General features: G+C 36.5%; 1 protein-coding gene across 2 annotated transcripts in view; it reads right to left on the bottom strand.

Moving 5' to 3' along the window:
• GDPD1 (glycerophosphodiester phosphodiesterase domain containing 1) overlaps positions 1-22,404 on the bottom strand; it is a 44,594-nt gene that overhangs the window by 16,428 nt on the left and 5,762 nt on the right. For both annotated transcript variants that reach the window (XM_029212232.1, XM_029212233.1), the window contains exons 2-4: positions 15,178-15,220; positions 3,516-3,651; positions 1,698-1,743 (exon numbers count right to left, since the gene is read on the bottom strand). In XM_029212232.1, coding sequence (XP_029068065.1) covers positions 1,698-1,743; positions 3,516-3,651; positions 15,178-15,220 — 225 coding nt within the window. The remainder of the gene's footprint in view (positions 1-1,697; positions 1,744-3,515; positions 3,652-15,177; positions 15,221-22,404) is intronic.

The raw sequence follows: 22,404 nt of genomic DNA, 5'->3' as shown, positions 1-22,404 counted from the left end.
CTCTCTCTCTCTCTCTCTCTCTCTCTCTCTCTCTCTCTCTCTCCTCCTCCTCCCTCCAGTATTTAAAGAAAACAAGAGTTCCGAGCAGGGGAATAGAAGAGTAAAAAAATGAATGACTTTCTGCCTAATCTGAGTCAAGTTTTTACAGTACTATATATTAGTCTGTTTCAGATGCAGTAAACTTCACATTGGAGGCATAGTCTTTAAGTTAATTATGATACGAGTTGAATACAATATGAACAAAAGTTAATTATTAAATTTGAGAGTATGTGGCATTGCCACTAATATGGGATTTGAAGAGATTCTGCAGAGAGGCAGTATAGATAGCTGAACACTGGCCTGGTAAGAAGACCTAGTTTCTGTCATTTATTTGTTGTACAACCTTAATCAAGTTCATTTACATCTTTAGGACTCTGTTTCCTTCCTGTAACAGGAGGAGACAGGATTAGATGGTTTCAAAGGTCTCTTCAAGTTCAAAACTTTTATGACTATGTGGTAGATATAAAACCAGGAAAAAAATTAAAATATATTTTTTTCTCAAAGCATCTCATAATCTTTGTGAGGCTTTGGCTTTGCTCTCTACAAAGGGAAAACTAGGAAAAACTTCACTTATGAAATTTTCTTAACCTTCCCAAGTCCACAACTGACACCAATATTGAATAGCTTTGCAAGTATAATCCTACTAATTATAAGAATAAAAGGTGTTTCCTCAAATCAATAAAAGCTTAATGATACTTATCTAGAAGGCAAAGTCAAACAAACATCAGATCGAAACGTCCCGTAGAAATAACTGATGCAAACGGTTTTCTGATTTTTATTTGGCTTTCTAAGGTTTCTCAATCAAGGAGAAATTATACCAGCCAATTTTAAATTTAGCTCACAGAGCAGTTACAGTTCTTTTGAAAATTAATATCAATATATCCTTGGCTTAACCAAGGTTTCAACTATATGCAAGCCATACCAAGGACCATCACATGAGCATTTTGCACTTTTCCTGAGTTACATGTAAATCATTCAAAACATGAGGCTGAATTGTGAAGGTGAGGTAGCTCAGCACCTGTATCTTGAGGTTGTGTATTTTCCATCCTAACATGTTCCATCCTAACATAACTAACACATTGGGCCAAGGGACATATCTCTTTGTGTGAAATGTTCCCTCAAAAGAAAAAAAAAAAACTGCTATGCTGGTGATTAAAAAGTGAAGATGACTAAGAAATGGATGGTTTATTTGAGTAATGGAATACTCTTAATAATTTAAAATATGGAGTAGCTAAATAACACAGAATGAAAAAATTATAGAATCAGTAAGGATCTGAAAGGGGTTGCTTCAATTTCTTTTCATTTATTCTTCTTATTTACGTTGGATTATTTACTACAAGTTATAGTAATATTCTAGAATTTGAAGCTTTAGAAGTATACAAGCTTTAGAAGTATGTGTTTCTTGTAATTAATATTCAGGCTTAAATGAACTGTATATAAATTTAGATAGAATGAGTCAGTTAAATCTTTGGGCATCATAATCTCAGGGTCAGATGACTATCAAGATTTCAGATTTGTAGGCCCGAGCAAACAAGCTTTGACGGTAATACTTTTAGTTGGAGCTCCTTATCACAAGATAATGCACATGTATTTCTAATTCTCAGCATAAATGAATACACTTTAGTGTAAATGTTTAATCTGCAAATGTAAATCATTACCTTTTTGAAATGAGACATCCAGTTTTCCAAGGTAAGGTGGGAGTTCCTTTAAAAGATATGACTGAAAAAAGTTAGCTCTCAAAAAATAAAAGTATTTTAGTGTCTTACATTAAGACATAAAGATTTGCTTCTTGAAAAACACAAAAATGAAACACTACAAATGTTTATATAGAAAACTCATTAGTAGAACATCCCCAACAGCAAACTGACCATATAATTACTTACTTTCATGACCTACAAGAAATCTGTACTGTCTAATACGGACCATTTGTCAATAATAAATACACAAAGATCTCAGCAGACAAATGTCAGGAATAGACAATTCAAAGGGGAAAAAAATCATAAAGGAGAATCTTTAAACTCACTAATAAGCAAATGCTAATTAAAATTTAATCTAGCAAATTAGGAAATTCTTGGTATAATTATAATGCCCCTAAATGGTAAGGGTGTGGCAAACTTGGAATTCTTTTAATATCAGATATAAAAAATCTTTTAAACACTTTAAAAGAGCAAGCTGGCAATAACAACTTTCAATATATATCAAGAAACTATAATGTTCCTAATCTTTTACCCAATAATTTCCTTGCTGAGAGTTAATATAGGGAAATAATTTTAAACATAGAGAAAACTTTATCTTTACACATATAGATGTTCAGTGCAGTGTTATTTATAATGGTGAAAACTGAGAACTAATTCAAATGCCCAACAACAGAGGAATGGTTAAAGACAACTATATATCCACTCAATGGAATAACTTCAGTCATCTGAAATGTTTATGAAAAATAAGCATAGAATCTGAAAAGGCTAAATACTGTGTGATTCCAACTATATGACATTTTGGAAAAAGCAAAACTATGGAGACAGTAAAAAGATTAGTGATTGTCAGGGGTTGGGGGCAGGAAGGATGAATAGGCAGAGTACAGAGGATTTTTAGGGCAGTGAAACTATGTTGTATGACATTATATTAGTGGATTCATGTCATTTTCATGAATGTCATGTCAAAACCCATAGAATGTACAACACCGAAAATAAATCCTAATGTAAGCTATGAATTTTGGGTGATGATGCTGTATCAGTGTACATTCATCAATTGTAACAAATGTACCACTCTGGTGCAGGATGTTGATAGTGGGGGGAGGCTGTACCTATGTGAGGTCAGAAAGTATGTGGGAAATCTCTATATTTTCTGATCAATTTTGTTGTGAATCTATAACTGTTCTAAAAAATAAAAGTCTATTAAAAAAAGAAAAAGAAAAAATGTATATCATGCCATAATGTTAGAGCGTTTAAAAATACAATATAAATAATATACAATGAGAACATAATTATGTAAAAAACGTTCAGGGTATACATACAGATAGTATCCTGTTAACATAAGTTTTTTTTAGGTAGTAGAATTAGGCATTATTTTTCCCTCCATTTATTAGTATTTACTATAATGAGCATGTAACTACTAAAATCAGATTTTTAAAGGGTTCTTTCCTATACCTGAAGACTAAAACTAATTCATATATTTAATCTGAATCAAATAAATTGTAGAATATGTCAAATAAATTGAACTCCAGTAGTTTTACATTTGAGGACTTTGGTAATTTTGTTGAAATAGTTATCAAAATAAGTCTCCACAGATGTACGTAATAAATACAAATCCTCACTGTAAGTCAGAATCGTTTTTTAACTTTCCTTTGACATTCATTATTTAAACACTATCTTTTTTTATTATTACTTACTGACGTGTTATCTGGCACTCACTGTTTATAAAAATCCTACAGGCCTTAATATCTACTAATTATTAGTTTATCATGCATTTTCACTTACACAGTACTTGAGATCAGAGATGTTTACATTGACTCCAGTTGATCTCTTTAGGTTCTCATCATGTGACACTACAACTTCTTCATCTTTTGTGATATGGCAGTCCAATTCCAACATATCAGTTCCAACTGTAACTGCACTGAAGAAATACAAAGAAGAATAATGACATTCTGAAACATAAGTAAACATTTAGGTTATATACATTAGATGAAAAAGTTCAGAGTTACAAATCAAAATAGTAGAAAATCCCATAATACTAAAATTTCTCCTCAAGACTATTATCTATTATGAATAATTGATATAAAAATATTCTAACTGAACTTAGAATAAGAGACTCATGTTGCCTCCTTTCCATAACTAGCAATCCTTAATTCTGGCAACCCAGTATAAAGGAAAGAACACTGGACCAGAAGTTGAGATTTGGGCACCAGTTCCTGCTTTGCTATGAACTTGCTGGGTAACTTTGGGTGAGTAACTGCCCCTCTCTGAGCCCAATTTCCACATCTGTAAAATGAAAGCGTAAAGAACAAGAAAAGGATGCCCACTTTTGCCACTTAAATTCTGCATAGGATTATAAGTTCTAGAAGGGCAAATGAATAAGAAAAAAAAAAGCATCCAAATTGGGAAAGAAGAAGTAAAATTATCTCTATTTGCAGATGACATAATCTTGTATGTAGAAATAAAGGTTCCATATACACCACTGTCAGAACTAATAAACAAACTCAGTAAAGTTCTGGAATACAAAACAAACATACAAAAATCAGTTTTATTTCTATACAATAGTAATGAAAATCTAAAAAGGAAATCATGAAATAATTCCATTTACAATTGCATCAAAAAGAATACAAACTTAGGAATTAACTAGAGGTGAAAGACTTGTACAATGAAAACTACAAAACATTGTTGAAAGAAATTAAAGATATAAATAAATGGAAAGACATCCCATGTTCATGGATTGGAACACTTAATATTGTTAATATGTAAATACTACATTGATCTACAGGTTTAATGCAACTTGTATCAAAATCCCAATGATGTTTTTTTACAGAAATAGAAAATCCATCCTAAAATTCATATGGAATCTCAAGGAACCTTGAATAGCCGAAACAATCCTGAAAAAGAGTAAGAAAGTTGGAAGACTCACACTTCCTAATTTCAAACTTACTACAAATCTACAGTAATCAAAACAATGTGGTACTGGCCTAAAGACAACATATAGACCAATAGAAGAGAGAGTCCAGAAGTAAACCTTCACACATATGGCCAAATGATTTTTGACAAGGATGCAAAGACCATTCACTAGAGAAAGAGCAGTCCTTTCAACAAATGGTATTGGGAAAACTGGATATTCACATGTGAAAGAATGAATTTGAATTCTTACCTAAAACTATATCCAAAAATAAACTCAAAATGGATCAAAGATCTAACTGTAAGAACTCAAATGAAAAAATCTCAGAAGAAAACATACAGAAAAAGCTTCATGACATTGGATTTGGCAATGATTTCTTGGATATGACAGCAAAAGCACAGACTAAAAAGGCAACCCATAGAATGGGAAAATGTATTTGCAAATCACCTATCTAATAAAGAATTAACATCCACAATACATAAAGAATTCCTAAAATGCAATGACAACAAGACAATCAGACTAAAAAATGAATAGACATTTTGCAAAGAAGATGTGCAGCACACATGAAAAGATGCTCAACATCATTAATCATTAGAGAAGTGTAATCAAAACCACAACGAGGGGTTTCCCTGGTGGCACAGTGGTTGACAGTCCGCCTGCTGATGCACGGGTTTGTGCCCCGGTCCAGGAGGATCCCACATGCCGCGGAGCGGCTAGGCCCGTGAGCCATGGCCACTGAGCCTGCGCATCCGGAGCCTGTGCTCCACGGTGGGAGAGGCCACAGCAGTGAGAGGCCCGCGTACCACAAAAAAAAAAAAACCACAATGAGATACTTCACTCTCATTCAAATGGCTATTAGAAAAAAGAAAGAAAGAAAAGAGGGAAGGGAGGAAAAGAAAAACAAAAAAACAAGTATTGGGATTTCCCTGGTGTTCCAGTGGTTAAAAATCCGCCTTCCAATGCAGGGGACGTGGGTTCGATCCCTGGTAGGGGAACTAAGATCCCACATGCTGCAGGGCATCTAAGCCCACGTGCTGCAACTACTGAGCCCACGAGCTCTGGAGCCCACGCACCACAAATACTGAGCCCGGGCGCCACAACTACAGAGAAGCCCACGTGCCACAAGGAAGAGACCATGCACCGCAACGAAAGATCCCATCTGCCACAACTAAGACCCAATGCAGCCAAAAATAAATAAATATTAAAAAAACAAAAACAAGTATTGGCCAAGATGTGAGGAAACTGGAACCCTTATACATTGTTGGTGGGAATGTAAAATGGTGCCACCACTATGGAAAACAGTATGGCAGTTCCTAAAAAAACTGAACATAGGTTTACCATATGATACAGTAATTCCACTCTGGTTATATATAGAAAAGAATTGAAAGCAGGAACTTGAAGAGATATTGTTATACCCATGTTCATAGAAGCGTTATTCATAATAGCCGAAAGTAGAAACAACCCAATGTCCATCAACTGATGAATGGATAAACAAAATGTGGCATATACATACAATGAAATAGTATTCAGTCTTTAAAAAGAAAGGAAATTCTGATATATACAACAATATGGATGAACCTTGTAGACATTATGGTAGGTGAAAACAAAAACAAAAGTACCAATATTTATGATTCTACTTATACAAGGTACCTAGAACAGTTTAATTAACAGAGACAAAGTATAATGGTGGTTACCAGGGCTGTGGGACAGGGAGCTTGGGTAGTTATTATTTAATGCGTACAGAGTTTTAGGATGAGATGACTAAAAAGTTCTGTAGATGAAAGATACAAACTTCTAGTTATAAGACAAATAAGTGCTAAGGATGTAATGTACAACGTGATGACTATAGCTAACTGTTGTTATGATACATAGGAAAATTGTTAAGAGAATAAATCCTAAGAGTTCTTTTCACAGGAGAATTTTTTTCCTTTATTCTTTTTATTGTATCCTTATGAGGGGATGGATGTTAGCTGAACCTACTGTGGTAGTCATTTCACAATATATGTAAATTAAACCATCATGCTGTATGCCTTACTCTTACACAGTGATGTAGGTCAATTATTTCTCAATAAAACTGAAAAAAATAAAAGGTGGAAAAAAAAGTTGTAGAGATGCATAGTAGTGATGGCGGCATAAAAATGTGATATACATAATGCCACTGTACTGCACACTTACAAATGGTTAAAATGGCAAATTTTATGTTATGCAAACTTTACCATGATAAAACTAAAATTTTAAATTTAACAATTTAAAAATTGTTTTAAAAAAAGAAAAACATTGAAAAGATAATCTCTAAGGTTCCTTTCACCGCTAAGATCTTTCGACTTTTAGAGAGGGTATACCACGGTGGTTAAGAGCACAAACACGGGAAAAAAAAAGGTAAATATGTGAGGTGAGGGATGTGTATTCACAATGTATACACACATTATCATTTTCACATTGTACACTTTAAATATATTATAATGTTGTCCATTATACCTCAATAAAGCTGAAAAAAAGAAGCAGCACAGACATTGGAGCCTGCATTCAAATCCTGGCTCTGCCACTTACTTGGGCAAGTTCTTTATGCTTGTTTTCTTATTTGCAAAACAGTGATGATAATATTAGTTCTCTTCACCTCCTCCCCACCTTGCACCTACACTCCAAGCAGCCCCATGCTCTCTAAATACTTCCTCTGTCTGAAATGTCTTTCACAGAAAAACAATATAATTGTTTTCTCACTTCACAAATGAGAATTTCCAAGTGGCGAATAAACATATGAACAGAAATCCAACATCAAAATTCAACAGGGAGGAAGGACTTCCTTGGTGGTGCAGTGGTTAAGAATCCACCTGCCAATGCAGTGGGCATGGGTTCGAGCCCTGGTCCAGGAAGATCCCATATACCTCGGAGCAACTAAGCCCATGTGCCACAACTACTGAGCCTGCGCTCTAGAGCCTATGAGCCACAACTACTGAAGCCCGGACGCCCTAGAGCCCGTGCTCTGCAACAAGAGAAGCCACCACAATGAGAAGCCCACACACCGCAACGAAGAGTAGCCCCCACTCATCCTAACTAGAGAAAGCCCGCGCGCAGCAACGAAGACACAACGCAGCCAAAAAAAAAAAAAAAAAATTCAACAGGGAAATGGATATTAAAACTACGAGACAGCACTATACACCATCAGAATGCCTAAAATTAAAAGGACTGACAGTAAGTTAGCAAGACAGTGTAGCAAATGGAACTCTCATATATTGCTTATCCACCTACCCTATGACACAGCAATTCAACTTCTGCTAAGTATATACCTGAGAGAGATGAATGCACTTGACCATTAAAAAACATGTACAAGATTATTTCACACATCATGGATGAATCTTACAGATATAAATTGAAAGAAAGAAGAGACAAAAGTGTAAATACGGTATGATGATATTTATGTTATCAGGAACAGACAAAATCAATCTATTGTAATAGAAACTAAAATAATGGTTATCTAGGGGAAAGGAGTACAGGCTGGGAAAGGTCACAAGGGTGCTTTCAGGGGTGCTAGAAATGTTCTATATTTTTATCTGGGTGGTGGTCACAAAGGTGTATACATATATTAAAATTCTTTGGGCTGTGCACTTAAGATTTGTGCATATTACTGAATGTATATTATACATACTACAACAGCAGTTTTTTAAAAAGTCTTTCTTCTTCCCCTTATCTGCTAACTCTTATTCATCTTTCAGGTGTAAGCTTAAAAACTACCACTTCAGGATACCTTCCCTAATCCCCTGACCCCAGACTGGATTTTGTAGCCTATCTACCAGTTATTTGCCAAATTGCCAGGACTTCCTGTAGCACCTGCGTTTACTGTGTCAGAGTACTTACCACACTGTTTTGAATACATCTATTTATCTTCCCCTACTTGCCCAATTAGACAGGTGCTCTCTGACGAAAGGGTTTGTGGACTATGGCTTGTTTACTATTGTAAACAAGTGCCTATGCATGGGGCTGGGCACAGCAGGTACTCCATAAGTATTTTTTTTTTACTTTTTAAAATATTTTTTTAATTATTATTTTTGGCTGTGTCAGGTCTTCGCTGAGGCATGTGGGATCTTTTTTTTTTTTTTTTTTTTTGCAGTGCACGGGCTCTTCATTGCAGCACGTGGGCTTCTCTCTAGTTGTGGCATGCGGGTTTTCTCTCTGGTTGTCGTGCACGGGCTCCAGAGCACGTGAGCTCTGTAGTTTGTGGCATGTGGGCTCTCTAGTTGAGGCACGCAGGCTCAGTAGTTGTGGCGCGAGGGCTTACTTGCCCCGCGGCATGTGGGATCTTAGTTCCCCAACCAGGGATCAAACTCACGTCCCCTGCATTGGAAGGCGGATTTCTTAACCACTGTTCCACCAGGGCAGTCCCACGTATTTGTTAAATATTGAATTAATGAATGAAAAGAGATAGCTCTCTGTATATGTAAAATGCCTACACAGCACTTTGTTTGTTTTGTTGTTGTTTTTGTTTTATGGCTGCGCCGCATGCAGGATCTTAGTTCCCTGACCAGGGATCAAACCCGTGACCCCTGCAGTGGAAGAGCAGAGTCTTAACCATTGGACCTCCAGGGAAGTCCCTTGTTTGTTTGTTTTTGTAAGCACTTTATGTATCAATTACCACCAGTGACATTTCAAGATGAAAAAAAAAGTAAACATGGGTGCGGCAGGGAGAGAATTTTAGAAAGAAACTTTTACTTTTTTAAAATTCAGGAATGGAAAGAATAAGAGCTGAGGTGAGCAGAGTGAGAAAGCAGGAATGAGAAAACGTAAAAGTAGATAAATTACAGTTTATGTAATATATTCCTATACATTCAAATTGTTTTTTATAAGATGGAAACAATTTGAAATGGAAATGACTTCATATAAGGTCATGTCTCTACAACTAGATACTAAATTCCTAGTGAGGAAGGTATCTGTCTGTTCCATATTTTCCAACGTTCACGATGCTGGGCATATTGCAGGTATTCACACATTTCTAAATGAGCAGAGGGACTCCCCTGGTGGCGCAGTGGTTAAGAATCCGCCTGCCAGTGCAGGGGACACGGGTTCGAGCCCTGGTCCAGGAAGATCTCACATGCCGCGGAGCAACTAAGCCCGTGCGCCACAACTACTGAGCCTGCGCTCCAGATCCCGCAAGCCACGACTACTGAAGCCTGTGCACCTAGAGTCCGTGCTCCGCAACAAGAGAAGCCACTGCAGTGAGAAGCCCGCACACCACAACGAAGAGTAGCCCTGCTCGCCGCAACTAGAGAAAGCCCGCATGCAGCAAAGAAGACCCAATGCAGCCAAAAATTAATTAATTAATTTAAAAAAATAAAAATAAATGAGCAGAATGAAGCCATATTTTGGTTATCAATGTCTATGAACATTTTAAATTTTAATTAATTATCATCCAGCTAGCACCTAAATGTTCATCAATGATAATCCATAGCCATAGTAAGTACCATACTTCAAAGAATCAAGTATTCACTTTATTCAATGAAGTTTTTATTCCAACAATGGAATGTCATTGTTGAATCTAAATGAAAAAAAAAAGTAGGTATGGTATGATCCCATTGATAAAGTGTGTGTGTGTGTGTGTGTATATATATATATATACATATATATATATATATATATATATATATACCTGACAAAATTTATCTTTGGAGCCAACCACTTCGGAATTTTCTCATACTTGGTCTCTTCTGATGATCCAAGCCCATCAGAATCCCGCTCCAAAAGACCCAATGGCCACTTGCTGCTTTGTGCCAAAGTCTCATACCGCTCCTCTACTTCTCCTTAAATAATCTTCCCTTTCACTGTTCTGATTATCACCAGTTGTTAGAGGAAAACAAACAAACTTGGCTCCTTAATGTAATTCTTACTAAGGTGTAAATAATTGTTAATTGTACATGTCCTCTTCTAAAGGACATCCACCTTTAAAAGAGATTATTTGCCAGTTGTGTGTTTGCTAGAACCACAAATGTGTAAAAATAAAATCCAAAAATAGGCAAATAAGGACTTCCCTCGTGGCCCAGTGGGTAAGACTCCGTGCTCCCAATGCAAGGGGCCCGGGTTCGGGCTTCCCTGGTGGCGCAGTGGTTGAGAGTCCGCCTGCTGATGCAGGGGACACGGGTTCGTGCCCCGGTCCAGGAAGATCCCACATGCTGCGGAGCGGCTAGGCCCGTGAGCCATGGCCGCTGAGCCTGTGCTCTGCAACGGGAGAGGCCACAACAGTGAGAGGCCCGCGTACCGCAAAAAAAAAAAAAAGGGGGGCCTGGCTTCGATCCCTGGTCAGGGAACTAGATCCCACATGCCTGCCGCAACTAAGAGTCTGCATGCCGCAACTAAGACCCAGCAGAGCCAAAATAAATAATAAATAAATATAAAATGTTAAAAAAAACGCAAATAGGCAAATAAAAATAGGTTTTAGGTTGATAGAATTCTTTTTCTATATTTTAAAATTTCCTTGAATTTTTTAAACTATGTTTAGTTTTTCTCAAAAAAAGAATAAAAAATGTAGACACTGTAAGTGACATATAGAGCCAGCAAACAGTTTTAAAATAAAATTCCAAGATTCTTTATATAGCTAAAAAAAAAAAATTGGTACTGTTGGTACTGATGATTTTTGGTCACATACATGTCTTCCTTTTATTTTTGTTTTGGTTTTGTATGTGTGTGTAAAGGAGGGTAAGAGCAGGGGTTATCTATATTTTCCTGTATTTAAAAAATATTATACATATTACCTAAAATCTTTCTAAGTATGAAGTTTGCCTTTAGCTGAAATGTTGGATATTTTTAGAAATGTTTAGGAATTATAAAAAAAATTTCTATTTATTGTATGTTTATCTTTTATTAACAAGCTAATAAGTAAAAATTTAGAACAATAGTAAGTGTATCTAGGACAATTTGTAAATTATTCTACTAAAATTATCTCAAATTTGATACACAAATAGCTGGAACAGAGCAAGAAAACTTTTTTTTTAATCACTTTGGCTTTCAAATTTTTCCATAAATAACAATATGCATCTACTTCAATTGAAACACCAAACATTGTATAGTTGCATTTCTGATAAGCTGATGACAAACACAGAAAAAAGCTAGGGAAGCCAAGGCTTCAACATTTCCGGAAAAAGAAATAAAAACTCTAGCTCTAAAAGAAGTGAAATTACTTCAAACTTCACAAAAACAATGCATCATAACTTAAAACTGACACTATGTTAAAGAATTTATTTGAATCTCATTTATTCCTCAAAACATTGAGGTTGTATTATTATTCCCATTTCAGAGATGAGATAATTAGTATTGTATTAATTAGACATTCTAAAGAATTTTATCATGAGAATCAGGTCACTGATTAATTATTCTGACTGTCTGCCAACTTATACTTGCAGCTATTGCTAATACAATTTGTTTCTTTCTCTAAGCATTCGTGGTAATACCACAGGGATCAAATTGTCCTATGGGTATTTACAAAGGCAGCCTGGTTTAATAACCTAGTTTTATTAGCTCTTAAGAACCAGATTTTACATACTCAGGGGCTTAGTGACTCTGTGTGTGTGTGTATCTTTGTAGTACAATTCCTTAGTTTTTGGTTACATATTTATTATGAATGGGATTCTGTCTCTGTCTTCTGTTAAAATTCTGCTTTTTTTTATTGGAGTTTACTTGCTTCACAATATTGTGTTAGTTTATACTGTACAGCAGAGTGAATCAGCTATACGTATACATATGGCCCCTCTTTTTTGGATTTGCTTCTCATTTAGGTCACCACAGAGCATTGAGTAGAGTTCCCTGGGCTATACAGTAGGTTCTCATTAGTTATCTATTTTATACATAGTATCAATAGTGTATATATGTCAATCCCAAACTTCCAATTTATCCTACCACCCAATATTCTCCTTTGTTCTTGAGTGCCGCATTCCATATATCATTCAGTAAGTGATTAGTGAGAACCTATTAGCACCAAAGCTAAATGTTAGGGATTGAGAAATCAATAAGGATTCTGGCTCCCAAGGAATCCCAGAAGAACCACATTCATAACTTAAGGTGTCTGTTAAATTATTTTATAAAGCACATTAAAGAACTTTTATAAATTGTGAGATGTAACTATTTCTCTGTGTCAGTACTAATTACTTCTTTAGCCCTACTATAATGTAATGAACGTATAATGAATTAATTTTCCATGCATTCTTAAGGTCCTTTCAATTTTCTAGATGTATCTTGTCCACATACCATCACATCTTAACCTCAAACATTTCACATTTTTAAAATAGTTTCTTCCTCTCCACCAAATGATAGCTCTTCTAATCCTGGTATCTTTTCAATATTCTGGTTAATCTTAACTAGGCTTCCCACACCAACTATTTATATTTTCTCTAATATCATCTTCACCTCCATGTCATAATATACATGCTTTGTGAAGTATATGTCTAACCGTATATATAAATAAGATCTAAGTTTTAATTGCTCATTGTATTTTTTACTATCTCTCCTTCAACTATATATCCTTTCAAGCATATACCATAATTAAGCACAGTGTCTGTCTTTCGTCAATTATGTATTATAACTCTTTATCTTTTTAGTATACAGTACCTTAAAAATAGTACGCTTAAACAATTTTTTTCTTGTTGTTCATGAAGTAGGCATATTAAAAAAAAACTTTCTAAGTGTCCTAGCAGTTAAATAGAATATTTATAAATGAAAACAAAGTACAATTTAAAAAACTACTTATTGAAAGTAAGAGCACTGATGCATAAGACAAAACAAAACAAAAAACAAAATCATCACCACCAACAACAAAAAAAATTAAGTTTAAAATTAAAGCCTATTTGATTTAGGTTTTCTATAAATTTCAAAGTCAATTAGCAAACAGCCTTACAAATAAATATATCTAATAAACACTAATAATAACATACGGAAGAGTTGCTTTCTTCTTTTAAAGTACCAGAAAAACCTCCAAAAAACTAAAGTTATAGAAAGCTACCACATGATAGACTGTAGTACTCTTCAATAGTTACTGCTTGAACAAAACAATATAAAAACAAACTGCTTGAAGACTGGAAATGAAATTTTGTATCTAGCAAGTAAAAACCATCTAAATTATTCTTTGAATATCAAAAAATTTTTCAGAGGATCAAAGTCTTCAAAGATAAAAAACATTTAGGTACCATCCTTAGAAATAATGTATTATACAAATGTACCATCCTTAGAAATAGTTTAATTTCATAAATAAGGGTGTTTCGTAAAGATTTAGCAAAAAAAAATATGGAGAAAAACTTACAAAATAATATACTTTTACATAAAGGAATGCTAAAAACCACTCAAAGTTATGAGCAGTTTTTCCCCAAGTAACATATATTACTACATCACAGGCAACAAATATTGGATAAATGATAGTGAATGAGGGTGTGCGTGGGTATGCACGTGTGTGTATATCACAGTGAAAATTGTTCACATAAAATTAAATATATTTTGCTATAGGAGCTAGCTACATAATCTCAGTAGAGAAGATAACAAAGTAATTTAAATTAAATTATTCTGTTTCACAGTCAGTGAGAGGAGGAAAGATTTTGCATTTTAGAGCTGTAAGAGACTTGAGATTACAGTCAAAAGCATCATATTATATAACAAAAAGAGTAAGCAATGACAAATACAGGAGGATAGGATTTAGACGAAACTAGACTATGGAAAAGCAGTACCTTGGGACCTGGTAACAGGAAAAGTAATCTCTAAAGTGTCTTTGAATGATGAGAAGCAGAACAAAAACTTAAGCCAAATTGTCCTGATTTATTGGCCCCAATTATACACATAAAAATGGCTCAAAAATTACATAAGAAAATATTTTTCTTACTAAATATGGATAGTAATGTTTTTCATGGGAGTTAACTTATCACATTCCCCATCTTATTTTTCAGGGAACAGAAAACTGTTCGCACCATTACCACAGACTGATGATAATCATTCACTCTAAGACAAAGAACAAGGTATCAATCAGCTTTCATTCCTGTGTCTCCGGCTGCTTCTCTGTGAGGTGCTCTAAAAGACATCTATATGAAATATGAATAATCTAAAAATTGAAAAAAAATTTTACCTGATTTTAAAAAATAAGATCAACACTCCTAAGGCTTCAAAGAAAGACCAGATGACAGCTTGACCTGACCTGTGGAAGAATTACTGAGTAGACACATAATCCTACTCATAAATAACAGCCAATGTAACAGTGTTTTCATTTTCTCCTTTTCTCTTTCTCTCTGAGGCTAATTAGCATTACACACAGTATGTGCCTTGTTACAAATGTCTTCTTTCAGCTTTGGAACTATAGTATCTTTTGATTACCCAAAACCCTGATCTAGTTTTTCAGTTATGCAGAAGCCAAACACTCTTTGTAACACTTCAGACTAACTAAAAAAAAAAGCCATTTTAATAAAATAGAAACAACTACCACAAGTGGATGCTACACGTGTACTATCCTCACTTGGTGAATCATCATCACTTTAAAGATAAACTGTAAAAGAAAAGAGTACCTTTTTATATACTTACTGCTGAAAGGCTGCCATTGTATTCTCCAAATTTTCTCCAGCACCTGTGAAAACATTAAATTGAAGCTAATTTGAACATTTTATTTTTCCAGAAATTCACCTAAAAAAGATACATCAAATGAATCATGATGTTTGTATATTATGTAGACATTACAAGTGTTTTAAAGAATGTAGTGGTATTTTGAACTGCTTTTAGCTGCACCAAGAAGAGCCAAAGATCAAAACACAGCCACAGCAACGCAGGAGGGTTACAAGAACCTAAACATGCTTTTAAAGCTACAATAGAAAAGACAGAGGAGGACTTGCACATATACACCTCCTCAGAGTTAAAGTGTCTCTCCTCTGGGTCCCCAAGGTCTCTCATGCATCTTTCTACTAAGGCATTTATCATATTTATAGCATAAAGTGTTTACCCATCTCTTTTCTCCCTTTCCCATTAATTACTTAAGAGAAGTGACTGTTTTAATCATCTTGGCTGAGGGTAATATAGTGTAGTAGTTGAGGGTGGGGCTCTGGAGTTAGGATCTCTGCTCTCAAGTCTGTTTGATACTTGTGTGACCTTGAGAAAATTACCTCACCTTTCTATGGCTGAGCTTCCCTATCTATAAGGATGAGGAGGGACTTCCCTGGTGGTCCAGTGGCTAAGACTCCATACTCCCAATGCAGGGGGCCTGGGTTCAATCCCTGGTCAGGGAAGTAGATCCCACATGCATGTCACAACTAAGAGCTAACATGATGCAACTAAGACCTGGAGCAGCCTAAATAGATATTTTTTAAAAAAACAACAGAGAAGAAAAACCCAAACGAACTTTTTAGCCAACCCAATAATTAATGGAATGCACAGGAAAAATACTTTGGAAATACTTTTCTAAATACTTGGAAAAACAGACAATTTCTTTTTTTTTTTAATAAATTTATGTATGTATTTATTTATTTATTTTTCGCAGTGTTGGGTCTTCGTTTCTGTACCCAGGCTTTCTCCAGTTGCGGTGAGCGGGGGCTACTCTTCATCGCGGTGCACGGGCTTCTCATTGTCGTGGCTTCTCTTGTTATGGAGCACAGGCTCTAGATGCACAGGCTCAGTAGTTGTGGCTCACGGGCTTAGTTGCTCCACGGTATGTGGGATCCTCCCAGACCAGGGCTCGAACCCGTGTCCCTTGCATTGGCAGGCAGACTCTCAGCCACTGCGCCACCAGGGAAGCCCGACAATTTCTTCTTAACAAAAGAGGCAATTCAAGTTTAAGGTGCTGTTCAAATAATAGAATTAAAATGTCTTACATACAATAACATCTGAACATATTTGCAAGAGTATTAAAGTTTTCTTCTTTTATATTGTTAGATTGTATTTTTATGGCAACCTAATTAATAATCAATAGAAACACAAGGTATGAAGAAATGAATATATTAACCTAATGTTCTAAAAGTTCCATCAGTTTAGCAGAGAGAAAGGGGTACCTATGTGAAACAAGCTACTTTGGGGACTTCCCTGGTGGTCCAGTGGGTAAAACTCCGCACTCCCAATGCAGAGGGCCCAGGTTTGATCCCTGGTCAGGGAACTAGATCTCACATGCATGCTACAACTAAGAGTCCACATGCTGCAACTATGAAGTCCGCATGCCACAACTAAGAAGTTTGTATGCTGCAACTAAAGATCCCATGTGCCGCAACTAAGAGCCGGTGGAGCCAAAATAAATATATATATATATATATATTAAAAGCTACTACTTTGACTTTAGGTTCACTTTAATTACTAGAGTTAAAGCACAATAGAAAACAGATGAAGCAAATATGGAGATTAAAGTTTTTTCAAAAGTAAGTGCTCTTTTGACATTAAACGACTTTTTAAAGTCCAGTCAGTGCTTGTTTTAGTCAAAAACTAAGGAAATATGTTATAAACAGATCATCAATATTCAAGAACAAAGCACTCTAGAATACTACCTAAAAGAAAAGAGTGCTAAAATGGTTACTTGTAGATTAGGTTAAACTACTGCCTGTTGTACCAAAAAGCAAGGAAGTTAACAGGACACAGAAGCCAGTTTGAAGAAGCTCTCACTGGCCAAACCTGAGACAATGTTAGCATCAAAATAATGATAGTAACAAACTTTAAACCATTAAACAAAATAGGATATTCTGAATCCATTTTAATAACTGGACCAAAAGTTTGATAAGGAATGGAGTGTTTATGTGGTTTCAAAGTACTTTCCTACAAAAATACTTACTAACTACAAAGAGAAAAAGTAACTTCACAACGGAAAATTGTGGCAGACACCACTTTCACCAAATAATCAAAATCAACATCATTAGCTCCTTCAAGCTGACTTCTGTGTCCTTTTAATTTCCTTGCTTTTTGGTACAATAAACAATCCGTTTGGGAATTCCCTGGCAGTCCAGTGGTTAAGACTCCGTGTTTTCACTGCTGAGGGCACAGAACTAAGATCTTGCAAGCCGCGTGGAGTCGGGGGGAAATATTCACTTCTCTACTCCTCTGTGAAGCACTTTATAAAAAAATTACTTCAGATTACAATGACTTTTATTACAGTCAAGAGTTAATGCCTTAAACTAGCAGTTCCTAACCATTTTGGTCTCAGGACTCTTACTGAGTACCTCAAAGAGCTTTTTTTTTAAGCATTTTTAAAAATTAATTAACTAATTTATTTATTTTTGGCTGCGTTGGGTCTTCGTTACTGCACAAGGGCTTTCTCTAGATGTGGCGAGCAGGGGCTACTCTTCGTTGCGATGTGCAGGCTTCTCATTGCGGTGGCTTGTCTTGTGGCGGAGCATGGGCTCTAGGTGCATGGGCTTCGGTAGTTGTGGCATGCAGGCTCAGTAGTTGTGGTGCAGGGACTTAGTTGCTCTGTGGCATGTGGGATCTTCCCGGGCCAGGGCTCAAACCCGTGTCCCCAGCACTGGCAGGAGGATTCTTAACCACTGCACCACCAGGGAAGTCCCTCAAAGAGCTTTTGATTATGTGGGTTATATCCATTAATAATTACATATTAGAAATTGACTTCTAAATTTTAAAACTTTGAAAATAACAATAATAAATCCATTACATGTTAACATAACATTTTATGAAAAATAATGATCTGACAAAAATATTTAACACTAAGAGTGGCGTTGGTTTACACTTTTGCAAATCTCTTTAATGTCTGGCTTAATAGAAGGCAGCCAGATTCTCGTATCTGCTTCATACGTACATATCAACCTTCACACAGATAGTTGGAAAAGAAAGATTCTTCTGTGATACTGCACCAAAATTCAACAAATGGCAGATTCTTAAAAGTTAGTTGTAATGTGGAATCTGAACCGTATTAATGATCTCTTCATACTCTATTACATGAAAATCGATTAGCCCATCTTGAACTTTGAATGGATCTTTCACCCATGCATGGTTTTTTGGAAAATACTGATTCACTGAATTATGCTGATCTTCTAAATACTGACACATTTCATTGGACAATATTTTTTAAAAATCACATTTGTTAATATCTGATATCATCAGGAAAGTCTTTAAAAATTGGAAAGCTACCAAGCTCACAGTGGATGATACAAGTTTTTCAGAAGTCTAATTTTTGCTTGAAAGCTCAAATTTAATCATTGGCATTGCTTTAATAGAAGGCAGCTAGATTATTTTTCTTCTAGTGACAGACTCACTTTATTAATTTTCAAGAACATATCTGCTGAATACTCAAGGCTGAATAACCAGTTTGTCAGTCAGTTTTTTAAGTGAAAGTGGGGTTCTGTGACCCTCTTGCACTGTTGGTGGGAATGTAAATTGATACAGCCACTGTGGAGAACAGTGTGGAGGTTCCTTAAAAAACTACAAATAGAACTACCATATGACCCAGCAGTCCCACTACTGGGCATATACCCTGAGAAAACCATAATTCAAAAAGAGTCATGGGGCTTCCCTGGTGGCGCAGTGGTTGAGAGTCCGCCTGCCGATGCAGGAGACACGGGTTCGTGCCCCAGTCTGGGAAGATCCCACATGCTGCAGAGCGGCTAGGCCCGTGAGCCATGGCCGCTGAGCCTGCGCGTCCGGAGCCTGTGCTCCGCAACGCGAGAGGCCACAACAGTGAGAGGCCGGTGTGCCGCAAAAAAAAAAAAAAAAAAATAAAAAAGAGTCATGTACCAAAATGTTCATTGCAGCTCTATTTACAATAGCCCGGAGATGGAAACAACATAAGTGTCCATCATCGGATGAATGGATAAAGAAGATGTGGCACATATATACAATGGAATATTACTCAGCCATAAAAAGAAATGAAATCGAGCTATTTGTAATGAGGTGGATAGACCTAGAGTCTGTCATACAGAGTGAAGTCAGTAAGAGGAAGACAAATACCGTATGCTAACACATATATATGGAATTTAAGGGGAAAAAAAATGTCATGAAGAACCTAGGGGTAAGACAGGAATAAAGACACAGACCTACTAGAGAATGGACTTGAGGATATGGGGAGGGGGAACGGTAAGCTGTGACAAAGAGAGAGAGAGGCATGGACATATATACACTGCCAAACATAAGGTAGATAGCTAGTGGGAAGCAGCCGCATAGCACAGGGAGATCAGCGTGGTGCTTTGTGACCGCCTGGAGGGGTGGGATAGGGAGGGTAGGAGGGAGGGACACGTAAGAGGGAAGAGATATGGGAACATGTGTATATGTATAACTGATTCACTTTGTTATAAAGCAGAAACTAACACACCATTGTAAAGCAATTATACTCCAATAAAGATGTAAAAAAAAAATGGCGTTCTGTGGAAAACAATAAAGGCTAATTCAGCTCAGAATTCAAGCAATTGCACAAGTACTTTTCCTCAAGACAATCATCTTCCTACTTTGGTATGCAGCAAAAGTGATTTTTGTGTACTTCCAATTTTGTCACACAGAATATTAAAACTTATGTGTACTCAAGGATTGAAATTTTAAAAAATTAATAATTTTCTAATACATCAAAGATATTCTTAAATGAAACTGCTTTTTTAAAAAAAAATGTGAGTGCGTGATGGTGAGGAATACAATGGCTACTAGCACATTTGGTACCAGTATTTTCACTTGTGCTAAAGCAACAGTTTTACCGACTACTGCTTTTGCACCATCAGTGCAAATGTCAACAAGGTGAAAAAGGTAAGTAATGTCTTATGAAAATAATTTTGACCTTGTAGACCCATGAAAGGTCTTGGGGACTCCCAGGAGTCCACAGACCACACTTTGAAAACCACTGTCTTAAATAATCAAGAATCAGGGCTTCCCTGGTGGCGCAGTGGTTAACAATCCACCTGCCAATGCAGGGGACATGGGTTCGAGCCCTGGTCCGGAAAGATCCCACATGCTGCGGAGCAACTGAGCCCGTGTACCACAACTACTGAGCTTGTGCTCTAGAGCCCGCGGGCCGCAACTACTGAAGCCCGTGCGCCTAGAGCCCGTGCTCCGCAACAAGAGAAGCCACTGCAATGAGAAGCCTGGGCACCACAAGGAAGAGTAGCCCCCACTCACCGCAACTAGAGAAAGCCCGCGCACAGCAACCAAGACCCAACGCAGCCAAAAATAAAATAAACTTTTAAAAAATTCAATGATCAGAAAAGTCAGAGGAGTGGTCACCTCTGGGGATGGAGGATAGACTGGGAAGGGAACCAAGGGAATCTTATGGGATTCTAGAAATGTTCTATATCTTGATCTGAGTAAATGGCTACCTGGATGTACACATATGTTAAAAAAGATATTAAACTGTACACTTAAGGTTAGTGCTACCACATGTATGCTATGCCTAAGTGTTTGTTCAAAAAGCCTTTATTTCTAAGTCCTATGTCTTTTATATTCTGGTACACCACTTAAACCCTGAGGCGGCTTTTTTTTTTTTTTTTTTTTTTTTTTTTTGCGGTACGCGGGCCTCTCACTGTTGTGGCTTCTCCCGTTGCGGAGCACAGGCTCCGGACGCGCAGGCTCAGCGGCCATGGCTCACGGGCCTAGCCGCTCCGCGGCATGTGGGATCTTCCCGAACTGGGGCACGAACCCGTGTCCCCTGCATCGGCAGGCGGACTCTCAACCACTGCACCACCAAGGAAGCCCTTTTGAAGGCAAGTATTGAGAGGAACATCTATCCCCAGCTACCTGTTCCCACCTAGTGAAGGAAAATTCCACTCTAGTCCGCAAGGAGGGAAAAGAATGGAAGGAACACTTTTAACCCTTCTTTATTCCCTCATATACTCTTCCCCATGGGAGCAGAAGCCACATAGGAGAAAGAGCTGTCCGTCCATCTGTGACTCAGCCCTTCATAGTCCCCTTAATTTGGAGTGGCCCACCCTCAGAAGGAACAAAATTTCTGCTCAGCGCAGCATGCAGGATCTTAGTTCCCCGAGTCCCTTGCAGTGGAAGCACAGAGTCTTAACCACTGGACTGCCAGGGAAGTCCCATACCTCTATCTTTCTGTTGCATGCATTTTATTTCTAAGTTGGTTCCAAAGTTGGGATGGGAAAGTAAGCCTTCTCAAATTTCAATAGCAAGGGCTTTGTAATATACATGTGTAAGAATATTCCACAAAACAGTGTTCAACAAATATTTATTAAGTTTGAAACGATATGATATTTGTTTCAGAATAATACAGGTGAGAAGAATGGCAGGGATACAGATGAAACAACATTGGGCATGAGTTGATAATTATTTGTATCTGAGTGATAGAGTCTTACTACTTTTGTATATGATTAAAATGTTCCATAATAAAAAGTTCAAAAGATACTTATAGTTGGCTCTTTTTGTTTTGAGGAAAAGGAGTTAGGAAAAATATAAAATAGAGATTCAGAAATCTGAAATAAATTTCCCCACAGTTAATATAATTTTTACTACTAATATTTACATTCAAAGTCTACCTGTTTGTCTTTTATGTCTCCTTTCCATATTAATTTTATTTGTAATTCATTTAAACCTAAGAGCTTAAGCATGCAAGCATTATTAAGATCTTTGATCTACTTTATAAGTTTATGAAATTAATAGCCAGTACTAAATAAAATAAAATATTGAAAAGGTGGTCAAGATATTAATAATTAATAGAAGCTAGATACTGTGCTTAGCACTCTATATATTATTTCATTAAAATGCCCACAACCATGGCAAGATTTCTGGCATCTCCGGTAATAAAATTGGGTAAGATCACATAGCCAACAAGGGGAACTGAATTTCGAGCAAAAGCAGTATGACTTCAGATCCCACCCTTTTTACCACTAACTATGC

This window comes from Monodon monoceros, unplaced genomic scaffold (genome assembly GCF_005190385.1).
Source record: "Monodon monoceros isolate NGI ecotype Baffin Bay Population unplaced genomic scaffold, NGI_Narwhal_1 Super_Scaffold_9, whole genome shotgun sequence".
Classification (NCBI taxonomy): Eukaryota; Metazoa; Chordata; class Mammalia; order Artiodactyla; family Monodontidae; genus Monodon; species Monodon monoceros.
The sequence above is the reverse complement of the archived record's forward strand: the minus strand, read 5'-3'. Positions and strand labels throughout refer to the sequence as shown.